At 35.7% G+C, this 24,975-nt stretch overlaps 1 protein-coding gene across 1 annotated transcript in view; it reads right to left on the reverse strand.

Moving 5' to 3' along the window:
• Positions 1–24,975, reverse strand: part of B52 (serine and arginine rich splicing factor B52) — a 110,115-nt gene that overhangs the window by 49,715 nt on the left and 35,425 nt on the right. The window contains exon 5 of the mRNA XM_090369486.1: positions 7,750–7,819. Within this exon, the coding sequence (XP_090225612.1) occupies positions 7,750–7,819 (70 nt within the window). The remainder of the gene's footprint in view (positions 1–7,749; positions 7,820–24,975) is intronic.

Consider the following 24,975-nt stretch of genomic DNA (forward strand, 5'->3'; position numbering starts at 1 on the left):
ATTCATTTTTATTATATATCTACACCAATGAGATATTTGCTTTTCTTTGCAATCACTCAATTTTTAAATCTACTTTAATATTGGTAGTTGCACACACACATCTTAATTGATATTCCAGATTTTCATCTGTTAGTGAAGCTCGAGGACTTTTTTTTTTTCCAAAAATGAAATTTAAAAGTAAGTTTCACAAACGTATGTGGATCCAAAGGTGCTCAATTTTTTGTGCAAAAAAAAAATCCTAATATGGAATTCTTTTCCGTTGTCACACGTAAAAGTTGATATTTGATGTCATGGCATGAATGTGTTTCAAATTCATTGCTGCACTGTAAATTAATTACTTCCATCTGCAGTTTCCGGAATAGTGGAAACGTCAACGTGAAATAGAGAACAAAATATCTCTAACATTATCATATTTTACAAGTTGAGAAAGACGATCAAATGCCGCTAAATTTTTATTTCATCGGCATACTTCGAGAAATTCCTATGAAGTTTTAGAAGTCATTTAACAATGAAAAATGTTGAGCACTGTTATTTCTAAGCTGGTGCTCAAACAACAATTTCATTTGGAATGCTTTGATGCGATCACAAGCATTGGTAATTAAATTAACTTGCCCCTGCAACTCCTTGTTTAGTTGTTTAATTTTTTCAGTTATATCTACCAAAAAATATAGGTCCAACAACCACTCAATCATTTAATTCAGAAACTGGTACTTTCTCCTTGTTCATAAAAATTGATTTCTTCCTGTAACTAAAAAAATCGTTTTAAACGTTTTCTGCGACTCGGCCATCTTAAAATGGTAAAATACATGATCACCGTATTCCGAACATAATTTGTTCAGGAATTCCATGAACTGGCTATGTTGAAGCATGCGATCAAATGTGCTTATCAAAGTGTATATGGCAAAAACATCACTGGTTTTAATGGTTCTTGCCTCCAACTCGTTCATAAACAACTTTACAGCTCCTTTATTTTTCCTTATCATAACCAGTGCTCCAACTGCTGTTAAACTGGAAAGCACCTCTAAATGCAAACTATAGTCGGACAAACACTATGGCTTGGAAAAGATCTTCACCTTTAGTCGTGTTTTTCAAACTTTTGGTTTAGCATGTCTTCTGTCACTTGGAAAGAATCGCTAACTCCATGAATAAATACTGCGAGTTGAGATCTCTCTGAAATATCTGTACTTTTGTTGAATGCTGAAGAATAAGCTTTGAATTCTTGAATCCAATCTTGCAAATTACCACTATTTCACCTGAAATATCACTAATCTGACGACATTTTTTGACACAACAGATTTGTGCTTGAAAATATTTTACTTTTTATCAGGTAAAATGTTGTATAACGGCTTCCAAACACTCTTTCACCAATTCCCCATCCAAAAATGGCTTCATTTTCTTTGCAATTAACATTGCAACACAATAGCTTGCTTTTACAATGTTAGATGATTGTTGTAATGAGGAACTAAACATAGTTTGTTGATCTTTTTAATTCAGGTTTCAGCACAGCCAACTTAGGCTTTTTTCGAGCCCGTCACCACCAAATACGGAGGATGCGGAAAGGTCAGGGAATGACCACCGCATATCCCAGAGCAATATGGCCTTAGTTGCTAATGCTCCTAAAAACCAAATAACAACAACAACAACTTAGGCTTTTTAAAAATTCTTTATTGAATTTCACATACTCCCCACGGTTCATTTCATGATATCTTTTAACACTGTATTCCTTAAATACTACGACTCTGCAAACCAAAGATGTTAATCTGGAGTCCTGCGAAGAAGTAATCGCCTTCCCAGTGGTCGCTAAACTGTCTGTTTTCTTCTGAAAAACTTTTCTTTTATTTGAATTTATTCTTCAAGGTCAAAAATAAATCTATTAAATAATATTTTATAGATATATTTAATGACAAGTGCATCTGCGCTACCTATTTAAACTTTTCTAAAAATCGTTCTATTCCTTTTGACATGCCCAGTCTTCATTCCACTCATGCCTATTGGGTAGCTCACTGAATTAGTGTGAGAAGATATGAATACTGTTGGGACAGAGTGGTTGGGATTGAGGGAAGTACAGCTGGTTTATATTATATTTCTTGTTATTTATCGTTCCTAGTATGGCTAGCGAATGAATTCCCACTGATGCACTCAGCAGTATAAAAATCATCTAGCAGGCCACGTGTCGCCCGCAGGTCGGCCCGGACTGATCATAATGGAACCATTTTTGAATCGAGATAGAAACATAACCACTGATAACTTTTTTTACCAGTTTTGAACTAGCAAAGAAATTAATTTTAAAAAAATTACAATTTTTTTTTTTTAAATACTATAGTGGGAACCGAATTGTACTCGCAAAGAAATTCCTATGTTCATAAAAAAAAAAAAGGAAAAAAAAAAAGTTAAGATTATATTCATCAGTTTTCAAACTAGATGATTACACTCTGACAAATTATCAGGCCAAAGCAAATGAAAATGAGTCTTGAGGGCACTGCATACAAGTGCTGCAATATGTAATAGTACAAAGAAGCCTGACACCGTATTATGTTACAACAAAAAAGCAGATGCATTTGTAGATGGTGGTTTGCATCTTTTATAATATGTTAGATCTTGCAGTAATCAATGCTTGGATTATGTATAAAGAAGTGACAGGGAAAGTCATGAAGAGAAGACAAGAAAAGATTTTATACTGAAACCAGTAATAATATCGGCCATGTCAAACCTCTTAAAGGACGTCAATGACAAATTAAGCAACGCAAGGCAAACAAAACTACAGAAATTTGCACTGTGTGTCAACCATATCTATGCAGCAAGTGCACAGGAGCTGTCGAAAAAAACTGTCATATGTTTAAACTGTACAAATAAATTTTTAAACTTCAGTTTATTTCACAGAAAAAGTTAATTTTTGCTTTCAGAAAAAAATTTGTATAAGCAGAACACTACACCGTTGCCAGTTACTTTATATATTCTGAGTACTATGCATAAAATATTGACTATTTTATGCACAGCAGTCAAAATAACTAGCAACGGCAGCTCTAGTGTTAAGTCAATATCTGTTTCTAAAAGCATTCTCATATTTGACAGCACTTTATATTTCACCAGTTAATTATTGCAATAATCTAAAAACAACTAAACTCCACATTAATATTTTTAATGCGTAATGTTTTCAACTATTATATTTATTTATTGTATGGCTGATTCCTTCAGAGCCAAGTCAACCATATGAATCATTAAACAGCAACAACCACGAGTGTACACAGATCTTCAAGAAAAGCTGTGGTGACATAGCTCCTCTTACTTGATTTTATTTATAAAATTCTGAACCCTTCAAAAGCATTAGCTGAAGAGAACAAAAGAGCATCTCTAAAAAGCTTGGTAGTCAACTTGCTGAAATACTCCAAAGTAGTATTGGTATAAAATTTTCTACAATTGTAATTCTTGCACATATCAGTCAATAATCAGACAATATCAGTCAATATTATCTAAGGATTATATTGCAAAATGCAGTGAAGACAACATTGGGAAAGGGGGAAAATGGGGGTGTTACAGTACAGGTTATTCTAATATGGCCAATATAACTTACAAAGCCCATTCAAACCTGTAAAATTTTAACTCAAGCTTTTTCAGACCAGAATTATTTTCAGTGTTCCCCCATGAAGTCCAGCTCCAAAATCCAATTTAAAAAAATTCACTACCTGAAGAAATGTATGTTCAAATATACAAAAATGACGATAGACATTCGATGTCTTCTGCAAATGACTCAACAATTTTGTTCTAGAAACAGTGTTTTATTTCAGACTTATCCTATTAGCCGAACAAGCACTTTCTTTCAAAGCTGTTTCGCAATCGAGACTTCTAAAATCCAGAACAATAACCACCACCAATTTTCACCAACTTTGAGATAAATGAAAAATGAGCAGAGCAATGATTAGCTCTATCTGCAACACCCACATTTCTTGGGCATTCACAAATTCTGATTAGCTTTTCAATTTGAAAGTTTATCCCCCCCCCTACTTTCCTGGTTTTTACTCCAGTTTCAATATCCTGTAGTACAATACTTCTCTTAGTACAGATCTTTCATCACTTTTCACCTCTTATACAAAACTATAATTTACTTTGCGATCATATCTGATGGATGTCCCTTTGTTTCCCAGAAATCATTCTACCAGAATAATTTCTGAACGAGCATTCTTGAAACTTTCTGCTTAGTAGACGTGCTGCACCTAACAGGTGTTGCTCAAAACAAAAAAAGAATGGAGTAATAATAATAAAATAAATATTTTAAATATTTACATACCTAATAAATAATAAAAATATGCATGTGCATAATTTCACATTCCATTTAGCACATGACATTTGAAAATGAAGGTGACTAAGACATACAGCATTTTATAACATGTGTGATGTACCTTCAGAAATTAAATGATTTACAAATTGAAAACAATGAAAAAGAAAGTTGATATGTTCGCACAAATATATAATGAATGCAATTCTGAGCAGTTATGGTTGGTTGAAAATGGTTATGGAAATTTTTTTACTAGTAAAAAATAAAATAAAAATGAATAAACATTTTATTAGGAATGTGTTTACTTTTTTTTACTATTTAAAACCTGAGCAATGTTTTAAAATCCAAACAGCAATAGATGCTGACTCACAATAGTGCCAGATTCTAAACACAGTCCACCCCCCATTATTTTCAAATCATAAATCAATCCTAAAAGTACAGTGCACATTATTACACACCTTATGTATGCTTGCATGCATATATGCAATTTTGAAGGCTTGTACACAGTTCTATAAACTTGAAAAAGGAACAGTCTCATGCTTATTTTACTAACTTTTTTCCTGCTGAATTTTTTTTAAAAATAACATGCAAATTGTCATCTTTAAATATTCAAAATTTTTCCTTAAAAAAAAAAAAAAAAAAAACACCTGCATTTTAAAAAATGCTTTGCAATCCATTTAACAAAAACACCAAACTTTGGTGATAAATTTCAAGCAGAATATAAAAAAAATTGTCCCCCCACCCCAAATAATAATAAAAAGTTGGGTGCCCATGAGCTGCAGCATAAGCACTTTTGTTATGAAAGGACACTAAGACTGTTGGATTGAAAAAAAAAAATAAATAAATAAATAAAAATAATAAACACCCCCCCCTGCCAATCCTCTTTCTGATTAAAAATACATAATCTTACATTACTTTGTGCCAGAAAGCCAGCAGTGATTCATCATAAACTGGATGTGGACTTAACTAATAAGCAGTAAGTATAATAGTATTAAGACAATATAATGAAATATTTGAAGAAATGATATCTCCTCAGGATGCTCCATTCAAAAGTGAAAGCATGAATAATTGTCATTCTCAAAAGCAAAACAGTTCTCTTAAATCATGTTTCTCCTGGCTGATTTTAAAAATTCAACTTGATTACGGCAAGACATTTCACTTACAATATAAAATTATTTTTGCACTTTTAAACTCTGAAGTCCTTTAATTCTGGCAACAAACATAACCACATTTTGAATTATCCTAGTAATAGCCTGCATGAATGAAATCTTATACAATTTTACATTTTCTTCCCTGTGTATCAAGTAAAAGAGATTAACAGATGCAGTTCAAGATGAAGAATACAGATTATTCACCAAAATTTAGATAAACAATTTATGATCTGAAAGTGAGTACAAGCAAAAATTACTGAGTAGTGTAGGAACTCTCCCCTACTTCTCACAATCTCATGCACTTTCCATTTGAAGATATAAAAAGATTAGTTATTAATAAATTACCTGGTACAATATAAAAGAAAGTATTAAAAAAAATATAATGACTATAAAAAGTCAGTTTTCTTGGCTCCCCATTCATAATACAGAAAGCAGAAAGAAATCCTTTCATCTCCAATTAAAAATAAAACCTAAGTCTACAATTAAAGCATTAAAATAAAGTCTAAATTGTTTTTTGAAAATCTGAATATTAAACTTAATTAAAATGACCACATACTATTTAGAGTTCATTTACTTACCTTGAAATTTAAGCAATTCAAAGTTATAAAGCAAGAAGGCTCTGCATTTTTATTCTTGTGGTTGTACTGAAAACAAGCTTACAAGATAGTTTCCTTGTTGGATATATCTGAAGCTAAACTCCATTTTGCACCAGGGAGCATTTACACTAAATATTTGTGAAGCAGGCCATGAAAATGAATGTGAGAAATATTGCTACTTTCCTCTATACAAACAATAAGGATGAGTGTATTCAACAACTGAACTCAGTCAAAATATTTAACCTATCATGACTGAATTAACATCATATTTTAATGATCTAGTTGAAAATAGCAATATAAATTATATCATCTTTACTCAAACATGCACTTCAACAGCTAAGTTGGTTGTCCAGAAGTTTCCAGAGAAAAGTCACTACATCTATTTCATTACTCTGTTAAAAATAATTCAATGTTTTTCTCCGAGTTCAAAAAGTAAATACTGTGGGAAAACAATGACATTTTAAAGCCAGTATTTTCTTTTTTCTATGGAACTTCCATCCAGGATATCAGATTCCTAATACCACACCCACCAGCAAAACTGGAACAATGCAAAAAGCGTTAGTTTACCAATGAAAGACAACAAAACTAATGAAAATCCCCTCAGTGCAAATGGTGCTTTTAATGTAAAACATCAACTTTCCACCAGTACTGATTTTATATTTACATGTAAACCCAAAAAGGTGAGATTCAATAACTTGGAGCAATGAACCAGAGAAGGGACTATAAAGGATATATTAAATAGGGAACCTTTTGTAGGCTAAATACACTTAGCAAATCGCTTAATATATTCTCTTAACATATTCTATTCACCGAGTAAAAAACCCAAACTACACACCTGAAATATTACAATGCTATGTATAAAATGTAGAATTCCAAACTGACACGTTACCTAAAAACCAAAGGAATGCCTGGTTGGGTAAGACCAGTCAGTAATGTTATTTTGAAAATAACCAATGGAAAAGGAAGTTATCCTTTTACACAAAAGTGATGCACAGTTATTTATAATGGGAAGATCAAATATTATTTTTATCTCGCTCTTTTTTTTTTTTTTTTTTTTGAAATTGGCCAGCCAAAGCAATTAAATATCCAAATTATCTGATTCATAACACGAAGCAGTTAGGAGGGAAAACCATAAAATAAAAGAATATTTTCAGCGAATTCAAAAATGTAGCTTAATAATCTGTATAAAGATGGAAGAATTACTTTTCCCAAGGATGAATGAATAATAATTTGTTTTAAATTGCACTTACACCATGAGAAAGATGACCACAATGAATTTTTACATGTCAAAATCAAATCCATTTGTACGAACAAGAATTCTGAACAAAAGTATCTCTTCCAGGAGTAGCCCAAAAGCAGAACTGTCCACTGACAATGCATTTTTCAAGTATTTAAATGGCATATTTCATGCATTCCAAATTCTTATTCTTCAAAATTCTAGAGGTTCACCACATGCAAGTATAATGTTGATAGCAACTACTAGAACGGTGCACTGCTACATCATCCTTGCCTCATCGGGTAGAAGAACAAGTCGTATAGAGAAAGTAGAAAATGCCCCAAATGACAGTGGCACTAAAAAAATAAAAAACCATTCAATTCTCATTGATGTAATGTTTACTAACCATTACAAAATGGGAGTAAAAAAATAATAAAAATAAATAAATTATCTTGCCACTTTTAACATACTATAAATGCCATTAATTTAAAGACTAAGACAATTTCAACTCACCTGCCAACTGACACGGCTACTTAAGTTCTCAACAATAACTCTGTATTCTGTTCTAGTGGGTGGTCCATACCTAAAAGGATTAACAACAGATTAAAGGCAATTTGAAAAAAAATAATAATAATAAAAAAATAAATAAATAAAGTTCTACTAATGAAGCATTCTGCAAAATTTTGCATTACGCAACGAGTGCTCATTTCCATCACTCTGGTTTATCATTTTGTACTTTGCAAAATGATAAACCAGCATGCTGCAAAACACCTTTTCCACTATGTAAATGGCAGTAGCGTTTGCCACAGATTTTGCATTTTTATTCCTCATGATTACTGTTTCCTGAAAACAAACATTAGCACCTTTAATAGTCAAGGATAAATATAAACGAGCCAAAAGTGGGTAGGCAGCAAGTTTCCACTGGTGGTGTGTTCTACGAAGTTGTTTTGGTGGAGGTTCAACCACATGTATGTTTAATTTTTCGAAATTTCAGAAACAGTCAACGATGATAATATATATATATATATATATATATATATATATATATATTAGTATAATACACAATACCAAATGCCAGCATTAATATAAAAAAAAAAATTGTAAATTTTCTCTAAGTTTTGCAATTATATGGCAAATAAGCAATTACTATTATGCAATGCATGGGGTGAATACAAGTGTTTTAAACATCAATGCTGGGAAGAAAGTAAGGTAAAATGAAAAATCACAGCAAACTTTGTCAGGAGACCACAACTTTGATGATGTTGGGTCTACAGTGTTTCATACATCTGTCACTGCAAGCAGATCAAATACAAAACTTATAAATTCAGTGCAGGCAATCAGAAAAACAATCATCCCAACACGGTGGATCACATGTTAATATACCAGATATAATATTAGAACATTCAATGCAAACTAAAGTACTAATTATGAACAAGAATTTCAGCAAAAGAAGACAGTAGTGTGAAGAACCAGCATCCATGTGTATAATGTATGGAGGTGAAAAAATGTGACCACCAGTCAGTGGAAAAGGCCACAAAAAATAAAACAGAGGCAACAATGCAAAATGATATCCTAAAAAAAAATAATATAGGAAGTGAAGCCAGTCGACATTGCAGGATAGTGCAGTGTCGAGTTAGTTTGGCGTGACATAAGCACTGGAAAAGCAAAATTGAGAGTAGGGGTGTGCCATAGGCCTAATGACTCTGATGAGTATAATAAGAAACTGTACAGGGAAATAGTGTGGGCCAGTAAATCAGAGTCTTATAATGGGGGATTTTAATTTCCCAGATATTGACTGGAATTTGTGGGTTGGTCACTCACACACTAGCAAGACTTTTGTGGATTTATTGGATGATTGTTTTCTATATCAGCATGTTCGGGAGGCAACTAGAGGGAGTAATACTCTTGATCTGATCATCAGTAGTGATTCTTCATGCATTAAGAATCTGCAGATAAAGGAACCACTAGGTGGCAGTGATCACAGTGTGCTGAAGTGGGATTTACTCAAAGGGGTAACTACCATCAGGGGTAAAGGGAAAAGTTTTTGCTTTCATAAGGCAACTACCGTGGTCTGAGCCAGTATTTAAATTCTATATGGTGGGCCCAACTGATGATGTTACCAACAGCAAACTCAAAATGGGAAGCATTCAAAGAATTTATCTTGGAAGCTACTAGGCTTTACATACCAACTAAGAAATATTGTTCAAGGTTTAGGCCTAAATGGATGTCAGATGAACTAATGAGACATATGGCAGAGAAGAAAAATGCACAGGATACATATAAATTAATGGGTGACATGGAAGCCTATGATGGATATAAGCTGGTCTGTAACCAAGTCACAGAGAAGATTAGGCAGGCAAAGGCAGAAAATGAAATATCTCTGGCAAAGGATGAAAAGAAAAACAGCAAAGAGTTCTTTGCCTAAGTAAACTCAAGAAGGAAAGGGATGAATCAGACTGGTCCAGTGGATATTGAGGGTTCAACTGTTGATGATCCTGCTCAGGTGGCTAACAAACTAAAGGAGTATTTTGCATCCACATTCACACAGTTATTCAAGGAGGGAAATGCGAGAGGTGAGTTAAACTCATCTCTGCCATTTCCCTCCTTAAATAACTCTGAGCTAGATGATTTTGTAATAACTGAGAGGAAAGTGGAGGAGAAATTGTTGAAGATAAACATAAAAAAGGCACCCAGGATCTATCCAGTTATATTAAAGGAGGTAGCAAAGGAAGTACGCAAACCCTTAGCCATAATTATAAGAGCTTCTTTGGACTCAGGGGAGATACCCATGGACTGGAGATGTGCAAATGTGACCCCAATCCACAAAGGAGGATCAAAGGGAGAGACAGGTAATTACAGACCTGTTAGTTGAACTTCTGTTCCACGGAAATTAATGGAGGCACTGGTTAAAGAAGCATTGCAGGATCATCTAGACAAGACTTCGGTTATAGCTCAGACACAGCATGGGTATGTTAAGGGGAAGTCTTGTCTGACTCACTTGATTGGATACTATGATGTAGTCACAAAGGAACTGGATGCAAAGAATAACTTTGATATCATATATTTGGATCTTAGAAAGACTTTTGATACTGTTGCACAAATTGGAGCAGTGTGGCATTGGAGGCAAATTGCTGCTATGAATAAGGGGATGGTTGAGGGGGAGAAGGAGAGTGGTAATAAATGGACACTGCTCATCGTGGACTAATGTTATTAGTGGAGTCTCTCAGGGTTCAATGTTGGATCCATTGTTGTTTTCTGTATTTATAAATAATATTGATGATGGTATATCAAGCCTAATGCCCAAGTTTGTACACGATACAAAGGTTGGCAGGGTTGATAAGGACACTAATGACAGTACGTTGCTGCAACATGATCTAAAAAAGTTGAGCAGATGGGCTGAGAGGTGGCAAATGAAGTTTAACATTGACAAATGTAAAGTACTACATATAGGAAGCAGTAACCCCAGAATAATATATCAACTGTGGGATACTACACTGATAGTGGTAAAAAAAAGGACCTGGGGGTAATTGTGCAGGCAGATGAAGTTTTCTGAGCAGTGCAGGCAGTCTGCAAGAGTAGCTCATGGAGTCTTGTCAGTGATATACAGGAATTTTTCTAGCAGGGATAAGGTGGTGATTATCCCTTGTATAAGGCAATGGCCAGGCCACACCTCGGGTACTGTATACAGGTCTGCAGGCCTCATTTTAGGAAGGATGTAGAGCTGCTGAAACGAGTACAGAGAAGGGCAACAAGGTTAGTGAACGGAACGAAGGGTTGCTCTTACGAAGAAATTTTTAAGTTTTGCAAATTACAGTGTCTGGAGACCAGGCACCTGCGAAGTGATCTGATTGAGGTGTATAAAGCCTTGAATGGTTTGAGCATGCTCAATGCTGATGGGATTCCTCCTCTTGCAAATAATCACCTGAGAGGGCATAAATTCAAATTGAGGAAAGACAGATGTAGGATAGATGTGCGGAAGTTTGCCTTTAGCCAGCAGGTAGTTGATTGGGGGAAGAGACTTCCATCCCTTGTTGTGGAAGTTCTGCAATTGAGGTGGCAAATGAAGTTTAACATTGACAAATGTAAAGTACTACATATAGGAAGCAATAACCCCAGAATAACGTATCACTAACGCAATGTATCTTTTTCCGTGGCTAACGATAGCCTAAATAAAGTTAAGGCTGGCTGAGCTGGACAGTATTTGGAACGAACGGAGGGGTGAAATGGGAGTGTTTTTTTGTTTTTGTTTTTTTTTTCTCGGCTGATGCTGCATAAGCTTGCTTTCTTGCATCATATGCCTCTACTAATGCTAATGCTAAAGTGAAAACTAATTTCAAACAAGACAAGAACTACAGCAAATATCCAAGGACCTCACCAACAGAAGAAAACTGTATAACATGGATATCTGGAGTAAGGTTAAAAAAGGCCATGTTATCAGCTGTCCATAAAAAAAAAAAAAAAAAAAGTACGACTAACATGGGCTGAGAGGCATAAAAATTGGCAAGTAGATGATTGCTAGAAAGATGTGATCCGACAAGTGTTTCTCAAATACACTCATACTTTTCAAATACTTTCCCAGTCCAGCAACCTATGGGGTTGATACGTTAACTTAAATTTAAAAAAATAATAAATAAATAAATAATGTGGCCAGCATATGGCTTTAGTGTGCAAGGTTCACGTGTTCAGTTTAAAGACATTAAAATGTTAATGATGGTAAAATATCTGATGTGGACAGCATGTATAAAACAGAATAAATTTAAGCATTTTTTTAAAGTTAAATACACTTAAAATTATGCTTTTTCTGTGGCTAAAATGATGCTGCCTCATTTTGTGGGGGAGCTCATTAAGTGTTGGTTTTATGTTGATAGACAAAGCACAAATCATCATGCTGAGGATTCACTCACATGGTTCCTTCGTTTAGTTTCAATTGCAACAAGAGCTGAAAATCCTTGTTCACAGGTTTAAAAAAAAAGGTAAAGTGCAGCCATTATCAATCCACTGCAGGATGGAAGCTTCCTCAACAATTCATGCTGAGGAAAAATGGACCATAATCTGCCACACTGGTTCACAGGTATATAGTGGGAAACGGGTGAAGAGTTTTATTTGCTTTCCTGGTCAAAATGGGCTTATCCGTGGGCTGGATGCTTTTCCCATAAAAAAATTTCAGTTTTCAGTTCCATGGCTCGTCCAAGAATTTTTACCTTAATAGAGCTAATGGACATCAAGATGGAACAGTCCTGGAAATGCAATCCCATCTCTTCACACATTTTATTATATTAAAGCCCTGGCATCAATGAAATTCCCAATTAAGATTAGACCAAGGACCATATGGTGTTAATAATAATAATAAACCTGTAACCTTGAACACAAATATGCAATGCTGCTTGTAAATACAGAGACATCTTAATTTACACGAGGGTTATGTTCCAGAACATCTTGCACAATTTAAATTCACACAATGTAAATAATCAACAAAAAATGCAATAAAAGATCTATGAGAGTGACTCTTGCATCTAGCTAAGTTACCCCTACCAGTACATACCATCCGTTTTCTTTGGTTGGAAGACTGGGCACTCTAAAGAAAACGATGAGCATCCAAAGATTCATTCATCTTTATTGATTTACTTATTTTTTTTATTATTATTTTTTGTACAGTAAGAAAAAGTATGCTTACTATAAACAAAATATACAGTACAACACAAACAGTTAAGAGATTGGAGTGGCCTTAGGCAGACTGATGAGAGGGATTGTCATGGTCAGATTCCGTTCCCTCGGATTCCGACCAGATAGGTGGGATGTTACGCTATACTTGGAGGTGAATGGTTCACTTGACTGCTCCCTTGAGCACTTGAAAAAGGAATCCGGAGTTAGTTGCTTTGCACGCTGCCTCTGCGCACGGCAATAACTCATAGTAGAAACCAAATTTTAGCGTAACTTCCTTGCATTTTTAGAGCTTCATTCAAGGTTAGAGTCTTTATCTTTATCTGCTAACAGATTTAGGCATCTAAGATTTAATGCTTCGATATTCCTTTAACTGCCAGGTCAGGCTCCATTCTTCTTTAACCTCTGGGCTTTCTCTTGCTGCTGCCTCCTCCTCTTGAATGTGATACTGCTCCAGTGCAAACAGGTATTCATTTGACAATTCCTTATGATGCGAATCAATTAAATCATCAACATCAGTTGCCTCCACTTCAGCAAACACTATCTTTTTAGAAAGTTTCATGCATAATCTTCAACAGTATCAGAGCCTTTGAAGGAGTTGCCAATATCTGGACACAACTTATGGCATGCAGCATCAATGAATTTTAAATCATCTTTTATATTGAAGGCTTGCCAATATTGCTGCGCACTCATCTGTTCGTGGTCAGTGTTGCCAATTAGATCAGTCAGAATGCGCTTTAAATACTGAGCCTTAAAAGATTTAATCGCACATTGATCCATAGGCTAAAGTACTGAGGTTGTATTTTCTACAGGGGAATTGGAACAGACACCGACAACACTGGGTGGATGGGTTGTGGCATTATTAAGAATAAGTAAGATGTTGAATGGAATTCCTTCTGCTTTGCATTATACTTCCAATTCTGGACATAACTGAGATCCAAGATAACCTCTGAAAATAACAGCAGTCATCCACCCTTTAGGGTTTGAGTACCAGTACACAAGCATGTACATTCTGTCATAACCTTTAAGGACACAAGGGTTTTGATAGTGGTAAATGCACACAGGTTTCAGTTCATGGATATTAATATTAATACCAAGCATAAGTGTTAGCCGATCTTTTGCTATCTTAAAGCCAGGCACGGTCTTTTCAGCAAAGGAAATATAAGTGCGATCAGGCATTTTTTCCCAATATAAACCTGTTTCGTCCAGGTTGAATATCTGTTTGGGTATGAACTCCCTTTCTTGTGACACTTTCTGCAAATTGGGTTGCCATGCATTATTTTAAATTTACATAATTTAAACAGGCGTAAAGTAAGAAGTCATTGCAAAAAAAAAAGAATTATCTAGTGGCTGAATTTTTTATATTGCTAAATACTTGCAATTTATCTTGCAAATATAAAATCTTAAAAATTGTCAAACAAATGTCATCAGGTTTTCATTTATGTTTATATTTTAATACTAATAACGTGCCAATTTGGAGTAACACGTCACTGTTTTTGTATAAAAATGTTGATATTAAATACAAAAAAAAAAAAAAAAATCAATTCAAACTTTGTTTTTCTTTAATTATATTTTGCAGAATATTCTGTACATATAATAAATTTCAATACATCATAGCTTGTATCTTCCATATTACCCAGTGCATACCTACACAACAGTCACTATCCTGGCTTTAATTAACCAGTTGCTCTTTTGTTATTTGAGAGGGTAGGAATAGGCAATTCTGTAAAATATCCATACTTTGAGTGACTTGGGAATCCAGTAATATATCTGACTATCAAACTCTTCACCAACCCCAGGGTAACATGCAACTATGGATTAAGATCTACTCCTGAAAACTGTTATAGTAAGTGTTGCCTGCATGTAGTTGCAATAAAGAATTTTAATTTAAAAAAAAAGAAGAAGTGTTTTTGCATCTGTTTGTTTAGATGATGCAGTCCCATGAAGATTTCCAATGTCCCTGAAAATACTGTTTCAATAAAAACACAACTTGACATTACTTTCAAAACTGGTTTAGAGCAGTGTTCAGCTTTTGGCTAAGGGAGACTGACAATTTTCTGTACCAAAGCACATGCCACTCTCACCAGGCAGTGAGAAATAGCAGTTGTTTAAGTAACTACATAAGGTTTAATCAAAGTTTGTGCATGCAGGATTTCCTCTGGAATACTGATCAAATTTTCCATTACACTAATTTGTGTTAAAACATTTCTTATTGTTTGCAGTAGGACCACGTGGAGTAACTTTAAAGAGGAGTGGGAAGATAACATATTACTTTGTTAACAGCATATTTTTAAACCAAACGTTGCTACATAAAGGATCCCTTTGTGTAAGTTTTTTTTTTTTTGTTTGTTAGTTGTTGGCACATGGGCTTCTATGGCCATAATGCACCTCCCAAAGTTTTTTGAATTTTGTACTATAATCCAAGCCCGAGGTGGAATTCAAACCCACGACCTTTGTGTAAGTACGCCACTTTAATTACGCCAATTTCTTTTATGGTCTAGCCACATTCTGGCATCCAAACTATCAGTGTTGTTCAGTTTTAGACAAAGATTTCAAAATAGAAAGCAAAGTTGTATTACTCTAAGCCACAACACAATTTAGTTATCTAAATTAATTAAGCAGAAATTTCTAATGAGCTAGTTTGTGGTCTTAAGTGAAGATCATCATCATGATTACTCTAAGCCACAATGCAATGCAATACAGCATACTTTTGTTAACATCAGTAAACCAAGTAGCAATTCCTAACGAGCTAGTTTGTGGTCTTAAGTGAGGATATACAAGGGTAATTCAAATGAAAACAGCAAAGGTAAAAACAAAAACACCAATGACAAATGGTTCTTTTTAAAGTATTAATGTGGTAGAAATAAAAGTGCTTCTTCCAAATGTCTCTTTTAATGGTCCAAAAAATTTGAGGCCAATGCAGGAACAAAGAGAACACACTAACTTATAAATCACAGTTCATGGTGTCAATAGTTGCATGGGCACTGCAAGGATGGAAATCACATTCTATACCAGTGGTTGCCAAGCTGTAGCATGCATCTACCTGTGCAGTGAGGGTGGGGGGAGAAACTTCAGACGTGCTGCAAATATAGCCTCCTTTGCAACTTGAATGACAAGCCTAGGAATCATTGCGATTTATGAATCCCTTCTGAGATTAACCCTCAACATTTAGTCCAGATCACAGAACCAAGCTGGCTCATGACACGAAATGCTGCTACTTCAACACTTATTTCAAATAAACATATTCTTGGGAAGAGTACAAACTAAAATAAGCAAAAAAAAAGTCCCAGTGAACATCAGGCCGCATATGAACCATTTTCAAGATGATGCACATTTTCTGTTAAGATCCGCCACTGACTACGGAAGCATTGCTAAGGGTGGTTTTATTAAACATAAGATAATTTTGTCTCGTCTTCCTTCATGGATTAGGCGATCTGCCTGTTCCGATCTCAAAGAGGTCTGCCCATCTTTTCTCCGGCCTTTCTCTGTCTCCTTTTCCTTTTGCTCTATAGGGTGTCTCAAAAATATTGGTACAAACGTTTAGGGGAGGTCGGTAACATCTAAAGGAATGTGAATCGCATAGGAACCCATAAACAGAAACGTCACCATAAGTCGGTACACGGCACTGTTCATCAGTTCACGAGAGGGAAAATTTCTGGTTTACTCATTCAAGCAGTAGTCCCTGCACAAAGAGCATGCATCGATATACGAACTGTGAGCTAGCAGACATGCACCTAGTGTATGGATTAGCAGAGGGCCCACACAGTGTGCACCCCCATGCGGCACAACATCGCTTCGCAATAAATGCGGGCAGGTATGGTCGTTGACTGGTCAGTCGGCCCATACCTGTTATCATCCCGCATGAACTCCACTAAATATCGGATCTTTCTTGAACAAGTTCTACCAGGGTTACTTGACGATGTTCCAGCAAATGTGAGAGACAACATTTGGTTTCAACATGATGAGGTGCCTGCCCATTATTTAAAGTGTGTTCGTGACCATTTGAACAGCCGTTTTGGGTGTCGATGGATTGGCCGTGGTGGACCCGTTGCCCAGCCCCCACGCTCACCTGATTTATCGACCCTTGATTTCTTTCTGTGGGGGCCCTCAAATCTATTGTGTATGAATCGCCTGTGGAGACGGAAATGGATCTCGTTGCGAGACTCGTCTGCACTGCTGCTGCTACTGTCAAAGAAACTCCAGGTGTGTTTGACCGTGTCCGCCAATCCATGCTGCGTCAGTGTCGCGCATGCATCGCGTCTCATGGCGGAACCTTCGAGCATCTGTTGTAACATTATGAAATGCATCCATCTCGTACTCCATTGTTAATATGTCAAATAAATGTTTGCCACTAATTACTGTCTTGTGCCTCTGCTACTACTTTCCCGTAACGTTTCCGGTTATGGGTTCCTATGCGATTCACATTCCTTTAGATGTTACCTACCTCCCCTAAACATTTGTACCAATATTTTTGAGACACCCTGTATATGTGTAAGCTAATTTAGGGAATCTATTATCTTCCATCTTTCTACATGTTCTTTCCATCTTTGTCTATATTCTATAATTTTTTCTTTGAGTAAATCTTTAATTCCTTTCTAATATTTACGTTTGGTATTTTATCTAATTTTGTACATCCTTTAACATATCTTAAAAATTTCATTTCTGCAGCTTGTATTCTATTAATGTCTCTTTGTTTCAGTATCCATGTTTCAGAACCGTTAAGAAGGGTTGGTATTGCCATTACTTTGTAAAATTTAAATTGTGTCTTTCCTTCTTTTCTTAGCCAGAGTTCTTTTCATTGTTCCACACATAAGATAATACATTTATAATTTTTGGTTTCAATGCCACAGGATTTTAAATGTTACGAAATGCTGTCCTTACATCTGTATGCAGCTTTGTAGTCTTCTCTGCATTGAGTTGCAAATTCTCTCGGGCATTCCTGGGTCATTTCTGATTTGCTGAAAGGCTCCTTCAACCCGACGCTGCAATTCCTCAACTGTGTTAATGTCAGAAGTGTATACCAAGCTTTTTACACAACCGCAGATACAAAAAATCTCTCCTAAATCACCAGATTTAAGTCTGGTGATTTAGGAGGCCACATTACAGGCCCACCCCTCCTATCCACCACTGACCATACCTTCTAGTTAGATATCGAGTCACAGCTCGAGCAAAATGTGCCGATGCACCATCAAGGTCTGGAAGAACATTCTGCCGGAACTAAAGGTACAGTTCTCCTGTTAAGCCTCTTTGGCAGAAAGTGTGGTCCAATTAGACAGTCTCCTAGTAGTCCTGCCCAGACACTCAATGAGAAACATAGCTGATGCTGTGACTCGTGAATTGCATTAGGATTTTCGTTGGACCAAACATGACAGTTATGAAAATTAAAAATACCATCACGAGTAAACCCAGCTTCTTCAGTGAACAAAAATGTTTAAAAATTGGGTGTTCAGGACATACTGTTGTTGCATCCACTGGCAGAAGTTCACTCTGAGAGGGTAGTCTGTATTGCTGAGTCCTTGTACATGCTGGATATGGTAGGGATACTTCGTCAACACTGCTATGACTCAGCACACTCTTGAAGAGCAACATTCCTTGTCAAAATTCCTGGATTTTGTTCTATTCTAACACCCTTTCCTCAACATCAGGTGTTATGCTTCTGAGCCTACCTGCTTGTACTCCACGTGCAAAGCGCCTATGTTCTCTAAGGCGTTGATGTACCCGTTGAGCTGCCTTCGGCGGGGAAACGCTTCTTGGTACAGATGTGCGGCTTCGAGTGCACTGCCATTGGCTTTACCATACATGAAGTGCATGTACCCATACTCTTTGTTGCTGTAACTTCTTTCCATGTTGACTATCCTTTGACAAGTACTAGTATTCCTACTACGTCTCAGAGCACTGAGAGAGGGGAAAGGGAGAGAATGAGCATAACCTAACCTAAAGAAACAAGTCAGTGGTGGATCCCAACTAGAAATATGCAATATCTCAAAAAAGATTCACTTAAGGATCCATGTTTACTAGGCTTTTTTTGCACATTGTAGTCCACCTGTGTGTACAGTTCACGTTTAAATTATTGACCATCACTTTTGAAACACCATGTGTATATATATATATATATATAAAAATTTTATTTGTCATATTTTTGTTTTAGTTTATTTTGGAATGTAAGGAAGGAAAAATTTGCTATTGCTAATCTAGGAAATCAGTCTCAACTTTGCACGAGGAAACAAGCATGAACTTCATTGAATCTTAGCTCATATACAAATAATGTGATAAACAGTTCTAATGCTTATACTGACTTCCTCACTAGCATCATTCAGTATGATGCTCCAGTTCTCAAAGCATGAGAAAGTAATGTTATATGGAATAAAAGTGCAGTTATCCAGCTAGGTTGTCTAAAATCCTTGAGATCAGACTCCACTTTTAAACTTTTGATTTGGCCACACTCTTGTAACAAACAGCTCACCATACAAACCAACCATCCCACAATGAATTTAAATGGGCTTCAGCCTTTCTGCAAAAGGCCCACACTGAAACTGTCACCATATCTATTGTGGTACAACTCTCAACCATTCTACACAACACTATTTTTAATCACATTGCTGCTGGAGGCTACATGAAACAGATGACCCAGGAATACTAGCCAACACAAAACTCAATGTATTGATTTCAAAATAAATGCATATAATGACACACCTTTGCTGTTTCCACCTGAATAATGATTGGGTATCCAGTTATAATTTACTGGCATACGAGCAGAAATATTAACTATTAAAATCTCTAATACTATTAAAATCAGCCGGAAACTGTTTAAAATTGGAAAATTCTCTTTTCTTTTTTACAGTCCACCCAATAATGTAGCTCTTAGCAACAAATACTGCATACTACCCAATGTGTATTATAAATAATCTTTACGTTTAAACAAAATTTAAGAAAAAATGTAATATAGCTTGTTATAGATGGTCTAAATGGTGTCATGGAATGGTAGAAAGTTATATCACATTGGAAATGGGAGCAGTTTCAATGGGTTTAAATGGTTATTCAAACCATATCGCTCAAGATTATTACCTCTCTGAAAATGTGGTATTGTCATGAATTTGATATTAGATTTGAAATTCAATGTATTTCAAAATCACTATTATTTCCCAACAACAATATAGTTTTAAGTATTTCAAGTATGGATCATTCAAAATATGTCTACGACGAAATCAGTGTCTCAATTTTGTCCTATGAATTGGGAATCGCTTGTCTAATTCAAAAAGCTAACAATAAGACAAACATTATAAAAACTGAATAGACCTACAATGAAAATTTGCTATATTTTCATGTAATTTTATAGGCTGGTATGCTTATCCAATAAACAATGTTTAGTTTTCTACCCATATATATTAGGGCTGCATTCCATGACAATTTTTTTGTTGCAGCATAACAATATCTGGCTTTTAACTTTTGTTTCTCTATGCAGGGTATTCCATTCTGTTAAATTTCTCTCTCACAGCATTTTAAACAAATTCATTTTAACCATTCAACAATATTTTTTTTTCTGTATTAATGTTTTTCTTTAAGAATTATTTATATTAGTATATAGATGTAATATTTTCCTTTTAAACAGCCTCCATGGTTAATCATTTCCATAAACAGCTAGGTAAAATTTCTTTAAGAAAATATATTTGCAGATTTACCAAGTCAATGGAAATTTTCTGTCTACCACTCTCAATTGTTCTAAGGTGATGTCAAACTGATCACTGGCTCACATAGTGTAATTAACAAAATCAATTTGTGTTTAGATAAAAAGTATCGTAACTTAATTACTGAAAACAGCAATGCAAAAAAAAAAAAAAAAAAAAGTCTCCCTCTTATGCATGAATCATGAGTACAGTAAACTTCTTAAAATCTGGCACCCTCGGTGATGCTGGGTTTTAAAATTCTCTAAATTAAGTTAGTCTTTGAGCAGTTTTAGAGGTGCACATTTCAATAAATGGTGAGTGCAAGCAACCAACCTATTTACATCTGTAAATATCTGTAATTTGTAAATAAGAAGTTTACCTCAATACAGTAAGTAGAATACTTCCTGTATGATACTCTCCAGAAATTAAAACGAAAAAAATCGAAAAACTTACATTAGAGTAACAAATAATTTAAAAAGTAATTTAAAAATCAATTTAATGCAATTAAAAATAAGAAAATTAATTAAAAGAATTTAATGAAAAAAATTGCAAAATGATTTTTTCATTTTTGTTAAATTCTTTTAATTAATTTTCTTATTTTTAACTGCATTAAACTGATTTTTAATTGTGTTAAATTTATTTTTAATTATTTGTTACATTATAATGTAAGTTTTTCGATTTTTTCCTTTTAATTTCCGCAGAGTATCATACGGAAGTGTTCTACATACTATACTGAGGTCAACTTCTCTTATTATTTTACAAATATTGATATCAACGTAGAACGTATTGAGCATTACAGCTTTGGTTCATACTATTTGTAAACATCAGAAATTTCAAAAGTGAATTTGAATACCACATGGCAGCTTAAACTTCTTTACAGCTGCTGTAACTAGAGATCACTTGCTATATGACAAGGAACCAATTAGTACTAAACCTGGCTGTCAGAGCAGGCTCAACTTTTAAATAAATAGAAGTTTATTCTACTGTGAGAATTAAGACCCTGTATTATCCATGCAGTTTGAATCCTGCCCATAAAAACTGATTAAAGAAAAAGATAGTACTGTAAGCATCTTATAAAGAGTGAAATGGCACCCTTATTGCATGGATTCTTAACCAGAAATGTGATCAGTGATATAAGTTCTAGATTGTTCTCTTAACATTCCCAGATTACAAAAATTGTTTTTTTTTTTTGTAAAATATGCAGGATTTTAAAGGATACTGAATTTTAGAATTTACTCTATCAGACAGCGATATCTCAAAACAGGTCCTTCTCCTCAGCAGACATGTACAATTATAAGTAATAAACAAAAAGGCTGTCTCTACAACGTTCTTTCAAATTCATCTGCTGCCTCCTATAATCTCCAACTCCAATAATCACATGGAACTTGATTTCCTTTCAGCGAGGTAATTTTCCTTAAAGATCCGCCCTCTAAGCACCTCAGAACACAACTTAGCAATGGTCTCTTCTCCAATGGAGCCCTTCTCTTGTGGCCATTCATAGCCTAATCTTGTTACAAAATGGGCCAATCTACAAGATTTCTATTCTTCTTTTCCTTGGTTGGATTACCGTTTTAAATCTTGTGATGCCAATTTTTGCTCAGATCATGTCACAGAAATTATTCTTGTAGGGATGAAATCCTTTATTCCATACTCCAACTTAAAACCTTGCTCTTTATCTAAACCTTGGCTTTCCATTAAATGTGCTAAGGCTGTCCATGACAAGAATGCAGCATACTGCAATTGGCTTACATTCAAATCTCCAAAAATAAATTTTCTGCCTACACTAAATCTTGCAGCAATTTTAAAGCAGTTATTAATCAATCCAAACTAGTTTTTGAAATGGCCAAGATTATAAAACTTGCTTCTTGGTAAATGCTAATGGTTAAAACCTGATGATTCTACTGCCTCCTCCTGCCAACTTACTAGCATCCTACTTTTCTTCTAACTCCTCTGCTGCACTGTACACTAAACTCTATGCCCCATGCAATCTTCTAGCAAAAGGATATCAGAATAATTTTACAATCTTGATGCCAAGGAAGCTCCAGGTCCCAATGATACATCTACAGCTGTTCTCAAATCTGTGCTCCTGTGCAGCTTGCAACTGCTCTTTGTCATCTTTTCGCACTTTCTTATTCCATTTGTTTTCCCCCTTCTGCTGAGAAATTTGCTTGTGTCCAGCCAGTTTCTAAAGTGTGACAAATCCCTCCCATTCAATTATCATTCTGATGCACTTAGCTCTACTCTTTCTAAAGTAATGAAAAAATCCATTAATGCCAACTTCTAAACTACAGTAAACCCTCGCTAATCCGGATCAAAATATGAAAAATTCTGTTCACAGTTCAGTATTTTTTTTTTTTTTTTTTTTTGGAGCATTAGCAACTAAGGCCACATTGCTCGGGGGATATGCGGTGGTCATTCCCTGACCTTTCCACATCCTCTATATTTGGTGGTCATGGGCTCGAACCCCGGTCTAATCAAGAAGCGTGTGCTACGCACTGCTGCTCCTGCCCACCTGGCTATGGAGGTGCCCCAGTTGAGTACTCTGAAGGACACACGGGATTTAGGAAGGCAGACAAGTAACTCTCACACTGTGCTGATTGACTGTGCACAGGCAGTCAGAATATAAATTACATTGTCTTGTGTGTTGTTCAGTATTGTTGCTGACTCTGAGTCAGACAGATGTTATTGCTTATATCGCTTCATTTGCATACTTCTTTATACATATATACATAAGTTAACATTATTCTTTAGAACCTTTAGAACTCATAATATATAATTATGAGTTCTAAACAATTAAAAAGTGAAATAAAAAGAATATTTTACTTTAACCATCATTAACAAGCTCAAAGTGATAGGACAACGTGATAATGGCAAGGAAATTCCTAGGGGGGAAAAATTGCTGAAGAATTTGGTATTGGCCAACAGGTTGTCAGATATTAATAAACAAAAACCCATAAAGACATTTCCTTTAAAATTCAATGTGGGGAGTGATAAAAGCAGTCTATCAAACAGACACATTAAAAATATCCAAAAGAAATGTTGTTGGAAGAAGCTGTATTTAAGTTGTATTCCTATTCACAGAACAATCAACTGGTGTAGGCACCTGATGTCAGTGCCACTTGATAAATGTATTGTCTTTTTATAGTTTTTAAATAAAGGCTCTACAGTGAATTTTTTAAAATTTATTTTCACCAGCACTATCTATATTAAATTTTCCACTGATCAGCAGTATGGTTTCCAGTGTTGATACACACAAAGGACAGAATACGTGGGATACCTGGTTCCTGGGCAACGCGATGCTGTCACTCCTATCGCTAGTGAACGAACCTTCCACTTGGCAGGTATATAGGTACACCGCATTCACATAGATGGTAATTCGATGTCAGCATGGATAAACATCCCTGACGCATTGGTCACTATCGTGGGGGGTGGTACAGAAATTGCAATATCTCCATTCCACAGTATCAAGAATATCGGGAATAAGCCACTTCCGGAATAGCATCTCATCGGACAGCAGCACTGTGGGCATAGTAAGGTGGTGGATGAATGTGGCCACCGAAGTCTGTCTTGCATCATTTCAGCCAACCAGAGAGCAACAGTGGCACAAACCACTGCCGACTTCAATGAGGGAGGTGCCAGAATTGTTTCCACTAACACCATCACTCTCAATGGGTTATGTGAGCTGCCGACCCACCACAGTCCCACTGCTAACATCACGACAAGGCCCCTATGCCTCAATTGGGCCAAAGAACATCGGCACTGGATCCTGGATGACTGGAGTCAGGTTTCCTGGTCCGACTAGTCCAGTTTGGGGAGTGTCCAAATGGCACACGTTGAGATCTCTGGTACGTCTAGACGCATCAATGAACAGTCCAGGTTACGTGTCCATCGTTGCAGACCACCTGCATCCCTTCATGGTCATTGTGCACCCACAGGTCAATGGATTTTTCCAGAACATGGTTCGAAAGCATTCTGCAGATTTTACCACCATGAAATGGCCTCCCTATTCACTGGCCATGAACCCTGTGGAGAATCTTTGTGGAAAGGTCCACAGTATCCATTTGAGCTTTGGATCCTCCACCCAGGAATGAAATGGAATTATGGGCAATTGTGCAGCAAGCATGGATGGATGGAAATACACATGGAATGCTTTCATGAACTAGTGGACTCAATGCCTCTCCACGTAACTTCCCTTATCTGGGCGAAAAGTGGACATACCAGTTACTAGGTAGGCATCCCATGATTTCTGTCCACTCAGTGTACCAGCTCATATTACCTCACCTATTGACAAATTCAATGGAACAGTTTGGCAAAACTCAAGCAGTTGCTCTTGAAATTTCCAATGCCTTTGATCATGTCTGACAATAAAGGTCTTCTAAAAATTCTTACATACTGCTGACTGTTGGGTACCCAG

This window comes from Mastigoproctus giganteus, chromosome 3 (genome assembly GCF_048544385.1).
Source record: "Mastigoproctus giganteus isolate SK-2022 chromosome 3, ASM4854438v1, whole genome shotgun sequence".
NCBI classification, from domain to species: domain Eukaryota; kingdom Metazoa; phylum Arthropoda; class Arachnida; order Uropygi; family Thelyphonidae; genus Mastigoproctus; species Mastigoproctus giganteus.